The sequence below is a fragment of the Dipteris shenzhenensis genome, chromosome 6 (genome assembly GCF_047967505.1).
Source record: "Dipteris shenzhenensis isolate YYH24624 ecotype China chromosome 6, Dip_SZ_1.0, whole genome shotgun sequence".
Lineage (NCBI taxonomy): Eukaryota > Viridiplantae > Streptophyta > Polypodiopsida > Gleicheniales > Dipteridaceae > Dipteris > Dipteris shenzhenensis.
Window position 1 is genome coordinate 60,877,982 of NC_141601.1, and position 20,681 is coordinate 60,898,662.

A 20,681-nucleotide genomic window follows, 5' to 3' on the forward strand; every position below is an offset into this window, starting at 1 on the left:
AGGAAAGTCGCTCGGTTTTTCGTGCTCTATGCGTTCGTCACATCACGCGCACATTTCGGCACAAGTTACACTCACATTTGTGCCTCGCCGACAAAACCACTTCCTTCACGCACATTTGCCTCTACATCGACGCATCTGACCCAGCACTTAAAAAGAACAAAAGAAAAGGAATTATTTGCTGCTCTTTCATCGATCGACGGTTGGTTTAGATCTAGATCAGAGTAGACTAGATCGCCATAGAGGGGACGCTTTGAATTTCCCCAAGTTGCCAATCTAAGCCATGCCCGAAATTCCCGACTAGTACCTACTCGGAGTCAGTCCATACGCTCACATCCGATTTCACATCATTACATTACCTGGAACCTTACGTTCATTAGTTCAGTGAGCAGACTTCAGAGTTCAGAGGCATTGCAGATTGCTTCAGTGGGCAGATATCATTTGATTTCACACACACATGCCACCATTGTAAAGCCTATTTGGCTATCTCATGGCATCGTGCACATCATTTCAGCCTTGTAAAGCCTCTTGGCTATTCCCAGCATCATTGCCACAAGCCTTGTAACACAGGTCAGATCTTATTTACTGCAGTTCTATCTTCATCGACGGTACAGAGATTTCACTTGGCATCTTCAGTGTATTTGCAGTTGATTCATACAGAGTTTTCCAGGACACTTTTTGAGTACATTGTTTGCACCATGTCGACTAGCAACCTCAATCTGGAGGCATCTGCTAAGTTAGACAACTCCAATTACGGTACATGGAAATACCGAATGGAGACCATTCTTGTGCTTCAGGACAAATGGGAGTATGTCGATGGATCTATACCTAGACCATTGGCTGATCCAGCCACCAGTAGCTCTACTCCATCTATTGTCACAGCACCAGCAACGGGATCTACATCTACAACAAACAGTTTTCGCACCAGTAGCAGATCCTGCCATTGCCCGAGCTCAAGCAGAATGGGATAAGAAAGACAAGTATGCCTATCACCTGATCAAGCAGAATGTGCAAGATGTCATGCTAGGATAGCTCAACACAGTTAAGACATCAAAAGAAGCATGGGATATGTTTGCAGCTCTCTACGAGTCCAAGAACACATCTAGGATTCTCACCCTGAGAAACCAGATCAACCAGAGTTTTCGCAATAGCAATGAAACCGGTCATGCTTATGTACTCCGCATCAAAGACTACAACAATCAATTTGCAGTAGCAGGAGAGACTATGAATCCCGCAGAAATGGTTCAAGTAATCCTGAATGGACTAGGAGAAGGATATGAGAATCTAGTCCAGAGTATTGCCATCCCAATGGCAAATTCCAACACTGGAAGAACTTCAGTCAGTTCTACTTGGTGAAGAACTCAGGACTCAGGCCATTCAAGCACGTAAAGGTCATTCTAATGATCAGGCATTCACAGCTTCAGACAGAAGCAGAGGCAAAGGCAGAAACAGAGGTAGATCATATCAGAAAAGTGGTCATCATCAACAAAATCAAAATCAGCATCAGCATCAGCATCATCCTCAGCAACATCAAAATCAGCAAAGAGGAAATCATTCCAACCGAGGAAGATTTCAAGGACGAGGGAATGCATCCACCAATGTGTCAAACATCCAGTGCAACTACTGTCACAAGTTTGGACACTATGAAAGAGATTGCCGCAAGAAGCAGTATGACCAAGGTGGTCAATCCAGCAGTAATCGAGGGAATTCTCGAGGAAGAGGAAATCATCGTGGTGGAAATTCTAGTCACAGTCATTTTGCAAATGAACATGGAAATATGTTTCCTGCAAGTGAGGAATTGCATCAGACTGATACAATGCACCTAGACAACACTGATTTCAATCCCAAAGAGGATTTCAGCTATCAAGTCGACCAAGTGGAACAGGATCCTTGGTACATCGACAGCGGTGCATCATCTCATATGACAAATCATTAGGAATGGTTCACAGAAATGAAGCCATTAGAAGGTCAAAAGAATGTCATCTACACAGCAGACAATACACCGAATCCGGTTCAAGGGACAGGTGTTATCCCTATGAACAATTTCACTGGTACAAAAGGATTAGTCAAAGATGTGCTCTATGTTCCGAAGCTCAGCAAGAATCTTTTGTCAGTAGGTCAAATGACGGAGCACAACTACAAAGTCATCTTCAACGGTGATGAATGCACTATCAGAGACAAATCCAAAAGAGGTCAACTAGTAGCAAAAGGTGTCAAGGAAGGACGCTTATACAGGATGCTAGCTACAGTACCAGATAAGCATGCCATGTCAGCTCAAATGCAACAGATGCCCCTATCTGCAAAATGGCACAAGAGATATGGTCATTTCAATTTCAAGTACTTGTTAGATCTAAGGAATCAGAATATGGCAATTGGGATTCCGAAGCTACAGTTTCTTGGAAAAGTTTATGAAGCATGCTGCTTCGGCAAACAAAAGCGAACCAACTTTGTCAGAAGTACCTCTCGTGCACGAGGTATTCTTGATTTGATTCATACAGATGTATGGGGTTATGCCCAGACCCGCAGCATCAATGGTTCACTTTATTACTTGACCTTCATCGACGACTACAGCAGATATTGTTGGGTCTACTTTCTGAAAGAGAAATCTGAAGTGTTTGCCAGATTTCAAGAATTCAAAGCCATGGTAGAAAACCAAACAGGCAGAAAGATCAAGGTCATGAGATCAGACAGAGGAGGTGAATACATGTCTTCAGCATTCATGAACTTTTGCAAAAATCACGGCATTCGAAGACAATTCACATGTGCAGATACTCCTCAGCAAAATGCAAGAGCTGAAAGGAAGAATGGGACTTTAGCAGACAGTGCTAGAGCAATGCTTAGTGAAAAGCACCTTCCGAATCAATATTGGGCAGAAGCAATAGCTACAGCTAACTATTTGCTTAATCGGCTTCCTACCGAACCGATACAAGGTATGACTCCTTATGAAGCATTCACTGGACACAAGCCACGCATTGGGCATCTCCGCATATTTGGTTGCATAGCATATGCCCACATACATGATGATCATTGCAGGAAATTGGATGCGAAGTCACGCAAATGCATCATGGTTGGCTACAGTGAAGAAAGCAAAGCATACAAATTGTATGATCCCATCAACCGCACAGTCATTATCTCCAGAGATGTAATCTTTGATGAGGAATCAGAATGGAAAACCTCACCTACACAGGAGATAGAAGCATCGACTTCACAGTCATCTACAGAACAGGTTGATGAAGAAGAGCAAGAATTGCCAGCAACACCCCAAGCAGCGCCACAGCAGCTCAGACGGTCTACTAGGGAAAGCAGACCACCAGCCAGATTGACATATGCTCAGAAAGGCAAAGTAATTCAGGTGGAAACCACCAACTATGCTCTTATGACTACCATCATGGCTACATAAGAGCCAGTGTACTTCGAAGACGCAGTAGACAAGCCAGAATGGCAAACTGCTATGAATGAAGAAATGGATGCTTTGTATAAAAATAACACTTGGGAATTATGTGACCTTCCACCAGGAAAGAAGGCCATAGCCAACAAATGGGTATACAAAGTGAAGTACAATCCAGATGGCAGTATTCAGAGATACAAAGCCAGATTAGTTGCAAAAGGATTTGCACAACAATATGGTCAAGATTATGATGAGACTTATGCTCCAGTAGCAAAGATGGATTCCATACGGTTCTTGATATCACTAGCGACACTCAGTCAATGGAATGTGTATCAGCTCGATGTCAAGAATGCATTTCTCAATGGTTATCTAGACGAGGAAGTCTACATGCAACAACCAGCCGGTTATGTTAAACTAGGAAAAGAGAACAAGGTTTGCCATCTCAAGAAAAGTCTCTATGGCTTAAAGCAAGCACCTAGAAGTTGGTACAGCAGAATTGACAAGTATTTTGCTGATCTGGGATACATGAAGTCCAATGCAGATCATACTCTCTACTACAAAGTTCAAGGGGAAGATATTACTATTGCACTTTTGTACGTAGATGATCTGATTGTGACAGGAAGCAAGGATAGCTTCATCAGAAAACTAAAACAAGACTTATCTGCAGAGTTCGACATGAAAGATCTTGGACTTATGCACTATTGTCTTGGAATTGAGTTCTGGAGAGATTCAGATAGCACATTCATGAGTCAGCTCAAATATGTTGACAGTCTCCTGAAGAAGTTTCATATGGCAGATTGCAAGATTGCAGCCACTCCCATGGAACAGAGTTTGAAACTTACTAAAGATTCAGAAAAGCCTACAGTCAATGACAGATACTACAGGCAACTCATTGGATCTCTTATATATCTGACAATCACACGGCCTGATATTTGTTATGCAGTAAGCTCACTAGCACAGTTTATGGCAAATCCAAAACAGTCTCACTGGAATGCAGCCAAAAGAGTCTTGAGATACATCAGAGGTACAAGACAGTTTGGGATAGACTACAGAGGAAGTCATCCACGGTTGCATGGATACTGTGACAGTGACTATGCTGGAGATCATGAGACCAGGAGATCGACACAAGGATATGCATTTTTCCTTGGTCAAGGTGCTATATTATGGTTGTCCAACAAACAGCCAACTGTTTCTTTGTCTTCGACTGAAGCAGAATATAGAGCCCTCACTACAGGTGCATGTGAGGCTATATGGCTCAGAAGACTATTGTCAGAAACAGATTACTTTGATGAGTCAAAGCCAACAACAATATACTGTGATAATCAATCGGCTCAAGCATTGGCCAAAAATCCAGTATATCACTCCAGGACAAAGCACATTGATGTCAGAGAGCACTTCATCAGAGAAAGAGTGTTACTTGGTGACATCACACTGCAGCATTGTGATAGCAAAGAAAATGTTGCAGACATCTTTACCAAACCACTCGTTAAAGAGCTATTTGAGAAACACCGACTAGCTCTTGGTTTGACGCAGAGGAAGGACATTCCCATTAAAGGGGTGTGATGGAATGTAATGCTCAGTCCTTCTTCGATTCCCCAGAATCATCATCTTGAGGGAAGGCCTACTTCATGATGTTGATCTTGAGGGAAGGTGTTGAGAGTTCACGCTCAACATCATGTGATCATGTGTGCATAGCACCATCATGTGATCATATGTGCATAGCACTAACCTTATAGAGTGCTATAAAGGAAAGGGTTAGATCCCCTAACCCTAACCCTAAAAGGGTTTGTATATATTCTATTTTTTCAACTAATTCTAGTGTACAGTTAGTCATTTGTGGTGTGCTCTCTAGCTGTGCCCTCTCTCCTCATCTCCACTCTTCTCCTCTCCCCTCTTCATATTTTGTCAGTATATCCTAGTATGACAATTTAATTTTCTTTTACACATTATATTTAACTATAACCTATCAATCTCACAAGCTTTTGTATTTTTTATAGACGATAGAGGGGACGGACGAAGAAATGATTAAACGTGGATCTAAAGTCGGGAAGGCCACAATTTTCCCTTCAAGTTTAATCGATATGGTGATTACTAGAAAAATTGAAAAGGAAACATTTGAGACAGCAAGAGGATCACTGAAAGACAATTCCTAACATGGAGAGTCAACTACTTGGCTTATATGGAAATTCACATTTTAACTTACATTTAAAATAATATGAGATGAGATAAGACATTAATGGCATTGAACAACACATGAACATCATGAGTGGCATATGGACAATGTGAGGGATTTGGTTAGTCACATGTTTGGATGTGAGATTGAGGTGTGTGTTCATTGGTTTTCTTTGGGAGATGCTTCTTCTAAAATATATTTGCCATGTGCTTTGGAGTAAAGAAATTCTCATGGAAATTTCCAATCTCTTGGAGATTCTCCCCTTAAATATGTAGTAAAATATCCATTTGCATAGTTGAAATATTATCAACCTTGCAAATTTTCATCCCAACCTTTCTTCATTTTTTGCATGGAATTATAATGGTCATTAACATTACTTTTTAGCATGGAAATAATAACTACTAGAGATTATGACTAATCAAATTAAAATTTCAATAAAAGCAATTGAACGGAATTAGGGGAAATGTTCAAGAGATACCTATGGGCAAAAGAGCAAGGAATAAAATTGATTGTGAATCATGGATCTCTACAGTTACCAAGTAAGCTAGCTAGTTGCCCAAACTTCTAGCCAATAATACACCTTGGCTTGTCATGTTGGTATGCAACATGTACATTACTTTATGTATTTTTTAAATTCTTAAGATGAAATGAATTTTAGTTGCTTGTACATATCTCACATGGCCTTTACAATAAGACTTATAAGTGGCATATAATTATGTGAAAGAATTACATGCAAAACATAAACCCTAAGCAACCACAAGAAATTTGCATGCTGTCTGCTCAACCTAATAAGCAAGAGACGAAGCTAGAAGGGACAATAGGAATCATGACAATGTTGTTGGTGAGGATCAAGGAAGGTCCCCATAGTCACAACCCACCCAGCCTTGAATTTTTTTAAGCTTCACACCCAAATCTCTCTTATGATAGGGCCAATAATTCTCATGTTTTGGCAACTATGATCATGAAGTGGAGCTAACATGGGAGCTTTGGGCACAACTAGGTCATTAGAGTGGACCTCAAGGGGGTGAGAATCGGGGGCCTTGTTATGCGTTGGATCTTGAGGGCGTTCACCTCCTGTACCAACCTGGTGAAGTTTTGGAGAGCATCCAAATTGGGCTTTTGAAGAGCGAGAGAGGGGCTCTCGCAATGTGCTACAGAGGGGGAGGAAAGATTGTGTGAGGAGCTCCCGGACTGTATAGGGTCCATTGCGAGAGGGGATAGAAGTTGCAGGAAGAGTGCAAGGGAGATAGAAATGGTTGAGAGGGATAGAAGATGAAATAGTGAAGGAAATGACTTGAGTTTGCAGTTCGATTGCAAGGGAGAAAGAAATGGTTGAGAGGGATAGAAGATGAAACAATGAAGGAAATGGAATAGTGGTGGAGGCTTGAGATTGCAAGGGAGAACGAAACGGTCAAGAGGGATAGAATAAGAAATGATTAAGGGAATGGAATAGATGTTTGTGGCCTAACTACACTGTCAAGGTGAGCCACCGCGGTGGTTGTAGCTGGACCATACTGTCAAGGTGAGAGCCACCGTGGTGGTTGGCCTAAATCTTGATTAATTCAAGGCGGCAATACTGACTTGCATGGTAATTAATGATTAGAGGTGGTGGCATCTAAGATTCCCAGCCACATCTTTGGTGGCGACTACGACCCACTGGGCTGGCAGTTAATTACCAGCCACCATAGTGACCCACAATTACTCAGCTTCCAGTTACCACCTCCGGGCTTGCATGCATGATTACTATGAGTGTAGTAAATTACCAATCATCGGGCTTGCATGCTTAGGAGAGTACTAGAGTGCATCGTAATGCAAGATTAGAGGTGATTAGGCTTCATGATTTACTTTTTCTGAATTACTGCGCGATGGTGGTGGCTATCATCAGCCACGTCTATCATGGCTATGATTCCACCGGGCTGGCAATTAAAATTACTAGCCACCATCTTCATACATGATAACAAGAATATAGCATAAGTTATGAGAGCGACAAAGAGAATGTATCCGAATCATACAGAGGCTCTGAGATGTCATCCCAGAGAGTAAGATCTACATCTACTTATTACATGGGACAATCAAAGAGAGGATTGATTCATGTGTAGTGAAGATGCATTCCCTTATAAAGATGGTACCCTGCTAGGACATCAAAAATGTGAATCCATTAGATTCAAAGCATAAAATAAACAAGGATTCATGAGAGACATATGGATTAGGTACCGCACAAGCAACAGACAAAAATCAATCGAGAGAACGGAAATTGATTTGCGAAACACCACAATTGATTGACCATCGATCGAGATGGAGGAGATTGATTTAGAAGGTGGTGGAAAACCCTGTATATGCCACATGAACGAGCATGTTGTCATTGCTGAAATTAACTCTATGGTTTTGGGAGATGGGTATCCTTCTTCGAACCAATGTGTGAACATTGAGACTCTAGATCATTGCCTTGGGAATCAATACACAAAACTATGAGCTAGGTGTTCCCTTCATGAATAAAGTAGGAGTACACCACATGGAGGCTCTGAGAATGTCATCCCAGATGGTAAGATCTACATCTACTTATTACATGGACAGTTAAAGAGATAGTTGATAGTGAAGATGCATTCCCTTATAAAGATGGTACCATGCTAGGACATCGAAAATGTGAATGCATTAGATTCCAAGAATAGAATAAACATGGATTCATGAGAGATGTATGGATTAGGTACCGTAGAGACGTATGGATTAGGTACCACATAGGCAATGGACGAAAATCAATCGAGAGGACAGAAATTGATTTGCAAAGCGCCACAACTGATTGACTATCGATCGAGAGGGAGGAGATTGATTTAGAAGGTGGTGGAAAACCTTGTATATGCCACATGAACAAGCATGCAGTCATTGCTGAAATTAACTTTATGGTTTTGGGAGATGGGTATCCTTCTTCAAACTAATGTGTGAACATTGCGACTCTAAATCATTGCCTTGGGCATCAATACACAAAACTATGAGCTAGGTGTTCCCTTCATGAAGAAAGTAGGAGTACACCACATGGAGGCTCTGAGATGTCATCCCAGATGGTAAGATCTACATCTACTTATGACATGGATAGTCGAAGAGATGATTGATTCGTGTATAGTGAAGATGCATTCCCTTATAAAGATAGTACCCTGCTAGGACATCGAAAACGTGAATCCATTATATTCCAAGCATAAAATAAACAAGGATTCATGAGAGACGTATGGATTAGGTACCGCATAGGTAACGGACGAAAATCAATCGAGAGAACGAAAATTGATTTGCGAGACGCCACAACTGATTGACCATCGATTGAGAGGGAGGAGATTGATTTAGAAGGTGGTGGAAAACCTTGTATATGCCACATGAACAAGCATGCGGTCATTGCTGAAATTAACTCTATGGTTTTGGGAGATTGGTATCCTTCTTCAAACTAATTTGTGAACATTGCCACTCTAGATCATAGCCTTGGGCATCAATACACAAAACTATGAGCTAGGCATTCCCTTCATGAAGAAAGTAGTACACCACAAGATTGACTTCAGGGATAGAATCGGTATCCCGTTGTAGGAGGAGCTCACGAAAGACGTAAGTGCTACTTGAAATATCCGTGAAAATTAGTTGCTTGCAGCAACTCATGTGGCTTTGAAATAGCTAATAAACAACTAAGAGCGCGGCCACATGGAGCCCGCTTAACCTCCAAGAACAGAGCTGAACGGAGCTGCACTACTGTTTGTAGAGGTGAGGCGTATCTGAGGACCAGGGCACATGTAAACAGATGTAGGGAAGCTTTGACGGGCACACCGATCGATGCAAGGGATGGCCAAAGCAGGAGAATGGAGCTTTGGAGGTCCAACAGAGGGGGGTTTTACTCCATTCTTTAGTTGAGAGTTTGAGTGTGTGAGAAGGGTGGACTCGAGGCACTCATCAATGCTCTCAAACATGATGCTATCTCTCCTTCGCCTCCAAACATTGAATTTCGATGAGGGAGTTATGTTTTCATGTGACTTGCATTTCACCCACAAAAGATTCGTTCTCCCTCCAAAGCGTTGTGCATGTGACCGCCCTCTAAGGTGGTTTACACACTTTGGGCGCCCAAGATGCAATAAATGCATCTCACCATGGGCGTGGGCAATCTATATGCATGGGGCAGTAGTCAGGAAATGGATCGCATGAAGCGGGTGGGCATTTTGACGTTCCGAGCTTTGAGGTCGAGAGCCTGTATTTCTCCTTTATGCTAAGCCCTCCCCTTTTTCCAAACGTTCATCCTTCGATGACGACCAACAATTTAACCCTCTCATCTGACAGAGACCCCTGTTATACGTCTCGCGCAACCGCAACGAAACTCCTTAACCCTCTCTTCGCTGAAGTTCGTATCCTTTTGCGGAGGGGAGAACCACAGTCCCACTGGATGGCAGCTCGTCTGCGCAGGCAATCAAGCTTCAACTCTCCCATGGCTTCAGGTATTTCTGTCCTCCGTCTATTTTTTGCAACAGTCGTTTTCGAAAAAAATTGAAATAGAACCTGATCTATTTCCGAGCTTGCTGTTCTTTTCTGACACTCAAATTTCGTTGTGGTCATACTTCGCAGGTAGGTCAAGGACCGAACGCTTATGGAAGGAGTACTTCACAGATCCCTCCCAGTGGTGGGACAACCGAGAGAGTAAAGTAAGTTTGCGACGAGTCTGGGCTGAAATGATTTGAACAGGTGAAGCTATAGATTGGCTAGTCTGACGAGGCTCTTGACACAGACAAACCCAAGATCACCAGATTTCAAGCATAAGATTATGAACGACTGGCTATGGGTAGACGGCTGGAACAATCCAGGTTGGGTTAAAGACATGCTCGAGAAAAAGGGGAAATTATCCACTCATAAGGCCCAAGGCCGTACCTTGGGGGAGGACTGTGGCCAGGCTGGCTTCAGGTCTGAAGTAAACGTGACCATACCACAAGAAGTTTGCGAGAAGAGTGGCTGGGAAACCCTCAGCTTAGAGGATGCACTGACGTCTATGGAACGGATGCCTGAGCTACCTTCAGTGGAGAACCTTACATGCATCTTACTAAAGTGCAGAAGAAGGAAAAATCTGCGGTGTACCAGGCGCTTATATGCCTATATGTGCAAAAATGGGCTGGAAGATCATAGATCTCTTGGGAATTACCTCGTCCCAACGTTGGTTGAAGTTGGAAGCATATGTGATGCTCAGCAGGCTTTTACCAAGTTGGCTGATCGGAATGTCTATTCGTGGACTTCGCTCATCATTGCTTACATTGAATGTGGTTCCCCACAGCACGCCCTCAAGCTCTACCAGAAAATGCAAAAGGATTCTGTAGTTCCAAGCAAGTATACATTTGTGGCCATATTGAAGGCTTGTTCTAATTTGAAAGATGCAGGAAGAGGTCTACAAATGCATGCCGAGATTGCCAGAATGGAGCTAGAAAGAGACCATTTTGTTGGCAACACCTTGGTGGATATGTATGCTAAATGTGGCTTGCTTGCAGAAGCAAGGGAAGCGTTTGCCAGGCTGCCAGTTCGAGACATAGTATCGTGGACTGCACTAATCACAGGATATGCTGAGCATGGGCTTGGTGAGGAAGCGCTGAACTGTTTCAAACAAATGCAACTGGAGGGTCTCTCTCTAGATGCTGCCGCATTTATTGGCAGCCTTAAAGCTTGTTGCAGCATAGGAGCCATAGAACAGGGCCGGGAAATACATGCCGAAACAGCCAGAAAGGGGCTGCAACAAGAGCTGTTTGTTGGCAGCACCTTGGTGGATATGTATGCCAAATGTGGTTCACTTGCAGAAGCATGTGAAGCTTTTGACAAGCTGCCCGTTCGAAATGGAGTTGCTTGGAATGCACTAATTGCAGGATATGCTGAGCATGGACTTGGTGAGGAAGTGCTGTACTGTTTCGAACAGATGCAAGTGGAAGGTGTCTCTCCAGATGCTGTCACATTTGTTTGCAGCTTGAAAGCTTGTGGCAGCATAGGTGCCATAGACAAGGGCCGAAAAATACATGCTGACATTGCCAGGATGCAGATGGAAATAGATCTTTTTGCTGGCAACACCTTGGTGGATATGTATTCCCAGAATGGCTCAATTACAGAAGCTCAGGAGGCATTTGATAAGTTGCTAGTTTGAGACATAGTCTCCTGGACTGCACTACTCGCAGGATATGCACAGCTAGGAGAAAGTGAAATTGTTTTCCATATGCTTGAGAGCATGAGAGGAGAAGGCATAAAATTAGACAGGGTCACATTATCTATTGTGCTTACTGCATGCAGTCACACAGGGCTAGTGGATAGGGGCCAGAAGTACTTCGAAACCATGAGCAAAGAATATAGCATCACTCCGAGTATTGAACATTACACTAGCATGGTTGATCTCCTTGGCCGCGCAGGCCAATTAGACAAGGCAGTAGTGATGGTAAAGAAGATGCCTTTCTGTCCTGATCTTGTGGTGTGGCTTACATTGTTGGGTGCTTGTCGAAAGTGGGGTAATGTGGTGCTTGGAAGATTGGCCTTCAAACATGCAATGCAGCTGGATGACAAGTATGCTTCAGCTTATGTTTTGATGTCTAACATCTATGCAGAGGCTCACATGCAAGAGGAAGAGAAGTAGGTCGAGGAAATGAGAGTGAAAGAACAAGCGTGGAAGATGCCAGGACACAGTTGGTGGACTGACATGGATCAGATTGTTCATTCTTTTTTTAGAGGATACATGACATTCTCAAAGCAAGAATATATTGTGAAGCTAGAAGATATTTCTATTAAAAAAGTGGTCTTCTAGCGTCACAAAAAAGAATAATCTTTTTATAAAAATTAGGCAGGAAGGGTATGTCCCAGATTTGCCACAAGACTTATCTAATGATGCAACAAGAAATGGGTTATATGGCCAGAGTGAGAAGCTGGCTACTGTGTGCGCCTTAATCAATACACCCAAGGATGTGTTGTCAAGAATCTCTGGGTTTGTAAGGCCTGTCATGCAGCCTGCTCATATCAAAGATAGAGCAGCGATGTGAACCGCATTCATATCTTCAAGGGAAGTGTGCTTATGGGAACTCTTGGTGATGCTAGTGTCTCTAGATTTGCTAATGGCCCTGTTATTTCAAATGTTCCTGCAGAATGATTGTGGACGGTATTCAGACGAGGATAATATTTGAGTTTTGTAATTAGACAGTATGCAACAAATGGAGTGCATGTTGGAAAGGTCACCTCCCCATTTGTAAGCCCCCATATGAAGAGAGCATGGGGAAGGGAGACCTAGGGCAGGATGTGCCCAAGACAAAAAGAAGAGAGGGGGCTGCCACATGGGCAGCACCTCACATCAAAGAACATGGAAGGTACCCGGAGCTAGGATGGATCTGCAGCAGCAAAAGGCGAAGCAGTAGCCAGCACAAGGGACCCATAATAGGAGGTGATCACATGGCCTGGTAGAGGCACAATGATGGCGGGATTATTAAAATGGCAGCGGAAGATGCAAACAAACTGAAATTATAGAGCCACACAGAGAACACTAGAGATAACAAAATGTACCACCACTGATCTGCTGTAAATCAGCCCTTAAACCAGGGCAGCAACTGAAATACAAGATATCTTGAATAAGATAGAAAACAGGAGCTGCTGGTGAGGCTGAACTGAAGCAGAGAAAAAGGGGGGAACACAAGAAAGCTGAAGCCTGAGAGCACGGAGGCAGGAGAAGCCTGAAACGAAGAGGCAGAGGCCTGGAGCGGGGAGGCAAGGGCCCTGAAGAGGCAAGATCTGCTGCGGGAGTGTGGGCAGCCAACTGAGCAGCTGAGAGGGGGCTCTGAGGGGATGGTCAGGAGCAGGCTGTATGCTGGAGCCTTGAGGAGCTGCAAGAAGTGATGGAGGAAATGAAGGGAAGGAGGCCCTTTTATAGGGCAGGCCAGGGGGGGTAGTCGGCCAGTCTGGCTGGACCGACCAGCCTGGTCGGTCAGGCCAACTGGGCCGACCAGCTAGTCGGCCAGCCTACCCCCTCTGGCCCCCCTTGCTGCATGGGGACTGGTCGGCTGGCCACGCCTGGAGATGCTGAATCTCAACACCCCCTCTCAGCTCCAGGGTGTGGCACAAGACCCAGAGAGCTGGTATGACGTTGGAGAAGGGGAGGAGAAACAGATTTGGTAAATATGTCGGCGACGTTGTCGGAAGTGGTGCTGAAGAGGAGCACAATGGTACCGTCAAGAACCTTCTCTCGCGTGTAGTGGCACTGAATTTCAATGTGTTTTGTCCGAGCATGAAAAACCGGATTGCGAGTAAGGGCAATACAGCTTTGATTGTCACAAAAAAGTGTGGTAGAAGTGGATTGCTGAAAACCACAATCGAGAAGAAGGCGCCGAAGCCACACAGCCTCACAGGTGGCACTACACATAGCCCGATACTCAGCCTCGGTGGAAGATAGGGCGACCGTGGGTTGGCGTTTACTGGACCAGGAGATAGCCGCAGAGCCAAAGGAGAAAGCATAGCCCGTGGTAGAGCGGCAAGAATCGGGGTCGCCAGCCCAATCGGAGTCACTCCAACCTCGGAGAGTGAGCGGGGAAGGAGAGGAACCACCGGCAGCATAAAAGAGCCCGAAAGTAGAGGTCCCCTGAAGATAGCGGAGGAGACGTCGAGCAGCTTGCCAATGAGAAAGCGAAGGGGTTTGCATGAAGGTACTGAGGGTGCCGACAGAGAAGCCGAGATCCAGTTGAGTGTTAAGTAGCCAAAGAAGAGATCCAACAAGCTGGCGGTAGAGGGAGGCATCAGGATAAGCAGTGGACCCAGAAGCAGAGAGTTTAGCGTTGGGATCCATGGGAGAGGTGATGGGCCGACAGTCAGCCATGTGGAAAGTTTCGAGGAGCTCTTGAACATAGCGTTGCTGAGAGACAAAATACCCCCTCTTAGTCTGCCAAATCTCAAGACCCAAGAAAAAATGGAGAAGGCCCATATCCGTCATCTCAAATTCAGTTTGAAGAGCAACTTTAATGGCAAGGATATGATTGGTATGACTCCCGGTGAGGATTAAATCATCCACATAAAGAATGATGAAGGTATGAAGCTGTCCTTCATGAAAAAGATAAAGATTGGGATTAGCCAGAGAGCGAAGAAGTCCTTGGCGGCAGAAGAAGGTATCAATACGCTGATTCCAGGCCCGAGGAGCTTGCTTGAGACCGTAGAGAGCCTTGCGAAGGCGACAGACCATGAAAGGAGAACGAGAATCAATGAAGCCGGGCGGCTGATCCACATATACCTCTTCATGAAGATCACCATTCAAAAATGCAGATTTGACGTCCATTTGAAAGATGGGCCACTGATGGTGGGCGGCAAGAGCGAGGATCGTGCGGATGGTGCTCATCCGGGCGGTAGGTGCAAAGGTCTCCCCATAGTCGATGCCGGGTCGTTGGGCATAGCCTTTAGCTACCAGCCGAGCTTTATACTTGTCGACAGAACCATCAGAGGCGTATTTTGTTTTGAAAATCCACCGGACACCAATGACGGAACGATGTGAGGGACGAGGGACAAGGTCCCAGGTGTGGTTCCGAAGAAGAGCATGAATTTCCGCTTCCATAGCCTGTTTCCAATGAGGCTGGGCCAGAGCCTGAGGAACGGTAGTGGGCTCACGAGTGGCGAGGATGCGAGACATAAGGGCATAATTGACATGAAGGGGATCAGAAGAGGACGGTGGGAGATGGCGATGAGAGCGACGAGGCCCATCATCAGGGGGTGGTTCGGAGTAGGGATCCTCAAGACCGGAGGAGCGGAGAGTATCAATGAGCCATCGCGGAACACGTACCGAGCGGGGTTCCAAAGGAGGAGCAGACGAGGGTGGAGCCGGAGAAGGAGGCGGAGGAGAGAGAATAGGAGGTGATGTACCGGGGGACGAGGCAGGTGGAGGGAGAGAGGGCTCCGGGGCATCGGACGGATCTCCAAGAATAGGAGGAGAGTCGGAGGATGTCGGAAGGACCTGCTCGTCGAAAAGAACATCCCTGCTCACGGAGATAATGCGGTGGCGAGGATCATAGAGGCGATAGCCAGTGGAGACGGAGTTGTAGCTTACGAACAAGAGCTTGTGGGACTTAGGATCAAGCTTTCCACGATCAGATTTAGGAATATGAACATAAGCATCACAGCCAAATACTCGAAAATGGGAAACATCGGGCTTAGATCCATAGTAAGCTTGATAAGGGGTCATGCCTGGGACTGCTGATGTCGGAGAGCGGTTAAGAGTATGGATGGCGGTCATCATGGCCTCGGCCCAAAGAGACTGAGGGAGTTGACTGTGAGTGAGCATGGTCCGAGCCATTTCAACACCGGTACGATGTTTACGTTCAACCACACCATTATCAGAAGGGGTACCTGTGTTGGCAAATTCCCGTTTGACACCATGACTACTCAAGAACCGATCAAACTCGAGAGGTGAATTCACCACCTTTATCAGCACGAAGAATTTTGAGGGAGTGATTGGATTCTTTTTCCACCATGGCTAGCCAGGTCTGGAAACGACTGAAAGCCAGATCCTTGTGGGAAAGAAAATAGATCCAAGAGTAGCGACTGAAATCATCAACAAGGAGCATGTAGTACGAGGCTCCCCCAAGGGACATAATCTGCATAGGGCCACATAGGTCGAGGTGAACAAGACCAAGCGGAACAGTGGCACGGCGAGAGGCATGATGAGCGAACGGCTCGCGATGTTGTTTGCCCAATATGCAAGAGGGACAGAGACCTTGGCGAGTGCCGACGTTAGGGAGGCCGAGGACAAGCTGATCACGGAAAGCACGATGAAGAGCATCAATGTGTAAATGACCAAACCGATAATGCCAAAGGTCGCCAAGAGAGGTTCCTGTAAGGGAGGGAAGGGCAACAAGCTTGTAGATACCATTAGTAGAATGGCCGGTCCAAACCGGCTGTCCGGTGGCACGATCACGGATGGTGACAGAGGCTGCTTCAAACTCAACTTTCATATTGTTTTGACAAATCTGATGAACCGAAAGGAGATGAAAGCCGAGAGACGGAACATAAAGAACACGAGAAGAGTGTTTACCCCCTTTGCCATCAGGAATAATATCAAGAGAGCCCTCTGAATGAACAGGAATAGAGTGCTTATCGCCGATGCAGACACGACCAGAATGAGGAGTGAGATCCTGGAGCAGTGAGGAGGAGGGGGTCATATGCCGAGAGGCCCCACTATCAACAATCCATTCACGAGCATCGGAGCTATGGAGAGCCAATGACTCTGCTGCAGGAAGGGGGACCGAATTCAAGAGCTCAAGGTGAACAAATGCAGGAGTAGGGGTAAGGGAAGCATCAGCCGCAGCGGCCAGAGGTGCGTCAGCTCGTTTGTGTTTGCGGTATGGACAATTGCGCCAATAATGGCCAGGAGTGCCACAGTGATTGCAATTACCTTTGGGAGCAGGACGGTCACTGGAGGGATCTGAAGGAGATGAGTTATTGGCAGAGGACGGGGCATTCTTGGATCGTGATTTGGGACGATGGGCCACAAGAGCCTCAGAAGAACCATCAGAGGTTTTAGTGAACTGTTCTTCCTGATCCATCATCATGGGGACAAGTTCCTCCCAAGTGATGGTGCTGAGGCGGCCAGAGGTAATAAGAGAAGAATAGAATGCTGCATATCGACTGTCAGTAATAACATGAGATAAGAGAGTAATAGCCATATCTTCGGAGGAGATAGCCTTGCCTGCATGGAGGATGTCCTGATGCATGCTCTGCATTTTGTTGATGTGGTCCCGTATGGAAGGAGAAGTAGTTGGATCGAGGCGACGAAGCTGAACTTCCAAGGAAATACGTTTCATGGGAGTGACGCGAAGATACATGCCATCAAGAAATTCCCAAATAGCACGTGCAGAAGTAAGATGCTTGATATGATTGAGAACCCCTGGTTGACAATTTAGAAAGATGAACGAGCGTACACGAGCATTCAATTTATCCCAGATAAGAGAAGCATGTGGCTCCTCCTCAGGTGACGGACGAGGGATCCCGGGATCAACAAACTCAGCAAGATCATAAGATTCCAATACAGACGCCATCTGAATTTTCCAAAGAGAATAATTGGTCCCATCTAACTGCCGAGCATCTGGAAATGTAGGAAGAGTGGGAATACGTACAGGCTTGTCAGACTCTTGAAAGAAACTGGACATAGGGGATACGCGAAGATCCGGAGTAGAATCCTTTGTTTCATCAGCCATAACTGAAAACAGGGAATGGACAGCAACAAGGGGCTGAAGAGAACGGGGCTGGTGAAAAGATCAAGGTCTAGAACAGGGCCAATCTCAACAATCGAACCCAAAGATCAAGAGCCAATAAGTTCTGCCAAAAAACCCCTGAATAAAGTCGTATGGGTGAAGACGGGAGCCGACCCGATGCGCGATGAAGGAAGGGGGGGAGAGGCTCTTGATGAAGCAGTAGGCTGCTATTGATAGCCCGTGGTACAGCAAGGAAAAATAAAAAATATATATATTAGGCAGGGGAGAAGAAAGCTCTGTAGTCAGTGGAGGACAAACTTCTTCAACTTCATCAATATAGAAGTTCCCAGATCAGAGAGTAACCTGGTGCTCTGATACCATATTAAAATGGCAGCGGAAGATGCAAACAAACTGAAATTATAGAGCCACACAGAGAACACTAGAGATAACAAAATGTACCACCACTGATCTGCTGTAAATCAGCCCTTAAACCAGGGCAGCAACTGAAATACAAGATATCTTGAATAAGATAGAAAACAGGAGCTGCTGGTGAGGCTGAACTGAAGCAGAGAAAAAGGGGGGAACACAAGAAAGCTGAAGCCTGAGAGCACGGAGGCAGGAGAAGCCTGAAACGAAGAGGCAGAGGCCTGGAGCGGGGAGGCAAGGGCCCTGAAGAGGCAAGATCTGCTGCGGGAGTGTGGGCAGCCAACTGAGCAGCTGAGAGGGGGTTCTGAGGGGATCAGGCTGTATGCTGGAGCCTTGAGGAGCTGCAAGAAGTGATGGAGGAAATGAAGGGAAGGAGGCCCTTTTATAGGGCAGGCCAGGGGGGGGTAGTCGGCCAGTCTGGCTGGACCGACCAGCCTGGTCGGTCAGGCCAACTGGGCCGACCAGCTGGTCGGCCAGCCTACCCCCTCTGGCCCCCCTTGCTGCATGGGGGCTGGTCGGCTGGCCACGCCTGGAGATGCAGAATCTCAACAGGGATGTGTAGGATGGATAATCGCAGATGTGGAGCAGGTTTTGGGCCTGTTTGGAGGCCCTGGTTCAGGGCTGGAGAGGGGCACCCAGGTGGGCAGGAGCAGCAGCAAGGAGGGCTGCAAGGGACTGACCCTGGGGGGCATATTTATAGCCCACACAGGTTGGCCAGGCAGGCCTGCATAAGGGCTAGGCCCTTCCAATGAGATGAGGGCCAAAGGCCCTAGATATGGAGCCCCACGAGGGGCCCAACCAGTTGGCCAAGGGGGGGGAAGTGAACCGACCAGCAGTCGTCCATTTAAGGCTGCTGGGACTGTAGGTTCTCCAGCCCTTGAGGGCCTATAAAAGGAGAGGCTTGATGCCTCACAATTCATCCAGCCTTGCAGCTTTTGGAGGAGCAGAAAGGAGCAGCATATACACCATCCTTGGGCCTCTACACAGGAATTGAAGGAGAAGTGTTGCTGCAGACTTAGCTCTAGGGAGAGGCTGAACCTAGACTGTCTTCCAGGGCAGAAGGTTGCTGAGATTATTCCGGACAGAAAGTCTATAGACGCTCAAGGTGGAGCATTTGGGCTTGAGTCTAGAGATATCCGGCAGATAGTAGAAGTACCTTGTGGTAAGACCAGAGGACCACACGATTGGTGGGACTCTGGATCTATCTCTTTTGTATTGTGTCCATAGCTTTGGACTGAAATATATTATTTTGGTGGTTTCCCTATTTGGCTGGTTCATTGTCTATTGATGAGTGTTCACATCTATGTGATGCATATTAAGTAAAGAAGTTTGTGATTCCACTCCCACACACACACACACACACACACACACACACACACAGAGTGTCAGCTCTTGGGCTATTCTATCAGTCTTTCATTGTCTGTTGGTCGATTTCTAACATGGTATCAGAGCCAAAGTAGGAGGCTCACAAGTGTGGGAGCCTAAAGGCAGGGACCTTGCTGAAGGACAACCTTGATTCAGAAGCTCTTGGGAATCGACTTCCACGATTGGAGGACAGTGTCCTTGCGAGGAGGGTGACCTAGGTTCAGTTGAGTACATATCGAGTTCTAGTCTATGGAAGGTTGAGTTTGATTAACTTTGCTGTGTGGTTTAGCAGCAGAGGTGTTGGTTTTAGAAGCCTCTTCAGTCCCTTCTCTCCCTTAGATTTCTTTATTTTACCATCCCTAACTTTGGAGCGTGTGGGAAACTGGAGAGGACAAATTACCCGATCTTGAAGGTGAAGATCCAGAGTCATTTAGTGGCTCAGAAGTTGTGGAAATTGACAACGGGAGTGGAGGCGAAGCCAGAGGATATGGTGGACAAAGAGGGAAAGATACTCATGTCAGTAGATGGAGAGGAGCTCGAAGCCTGGGAAGGCAGAGATGCCCATGCTTTGGCATTGATCATAGGGACTACAGTGGACTTTGTGCTTCCTCACATCCAGATGGCTGACATGTTAGTAGAGACGTGGACCATTCTGAAGGATTTGTATGAGACAGACAATACATCCCAGATCTTGCTTCGCCAGCATCAGCTCTATAATTTGGATATGAATGAGGGAGATTCGGTACATGACCACTTGACGAAGGTCAAGGTGGTGAGGGATCAACTAGCATCGCTTGGTCAAAAGGTGGACTCGTGCCATTTGGCCTTGATGGTACTGAGGAGGCTACCTTGGAGCTTCAAAAGCTTCATAACGACTGTGGCATCAAGACAGAGGACCAAACCTTCGACTTTTAAGGAGTTGGGTCCATTACTGCTCCAGGAAGAAGCTAGGGAGAAGCTCTACAACAACAGCAAAGATGAAAAGGCGTTGCTAGCGAAGGATTACGTTGGCAAAGGGAAGGGCAAGCCTAACGATGGCAAGTCTAAGAAGGATGACTTTGATGACGAGGACACTTTCAAGAGGAAGTAGAAGAAGAAGTGCTTTTATTGTGACATGCTAGGTATTTTATGAAGGATTGCA

The 20,681-nt window shown here is 45.8% G+C and overlaps 1 protein-coding gene across 1 annotated transcript; it reads left to right on the top strand.

Moving 5' to 3' along the window:
* The first annotated feature begins 9,692 nt into the window (after positions 1-9,692).
* On the top strand, positions 9,693-12,716 carry LOC147901443 (pentatricopeptide repeat-containing protein At2g33680-like). Its single transcript, XM_087376338.1, has 4 exons — positions 9,693-9,702; positions 9,739-10,018; positions 10,146-10,222; positions 10,306-12,716. Exons 1-4 carry the CDS (start codon positions 9,700-9,702, stop codon positions 11,692-11,694), a joined length of 1,749 nt encoding a protein of 582 aa, XP_087232464.1. The 5' UTR covers positions 9,693-9,699; the 3' UTR covers positions 11,695-12,716.
* Positions 12,717-20,681: the final 7,965 nt, after the last annotated feature.

Excerpts from the sequence above, each read along its gene's own strand:
- LOC147901443 (XM_087376338.1), top strand. Across the intron at positions 10,019-10,145 it reads CAACTCTCCCATGGCTTCAG|GTAGGTCAAGGACCGAACGC; the intron begins GTATTTCTGTCC and ends CATACTTCGCAG. Across the intron at positions 10,223-10,305 it reads GGGACAACCGAGAGAGTAAA|ACAAACCCAAGATCACCAGA; the intron begins GTAAGTTTGCGA and ends CTCTTGACACAG.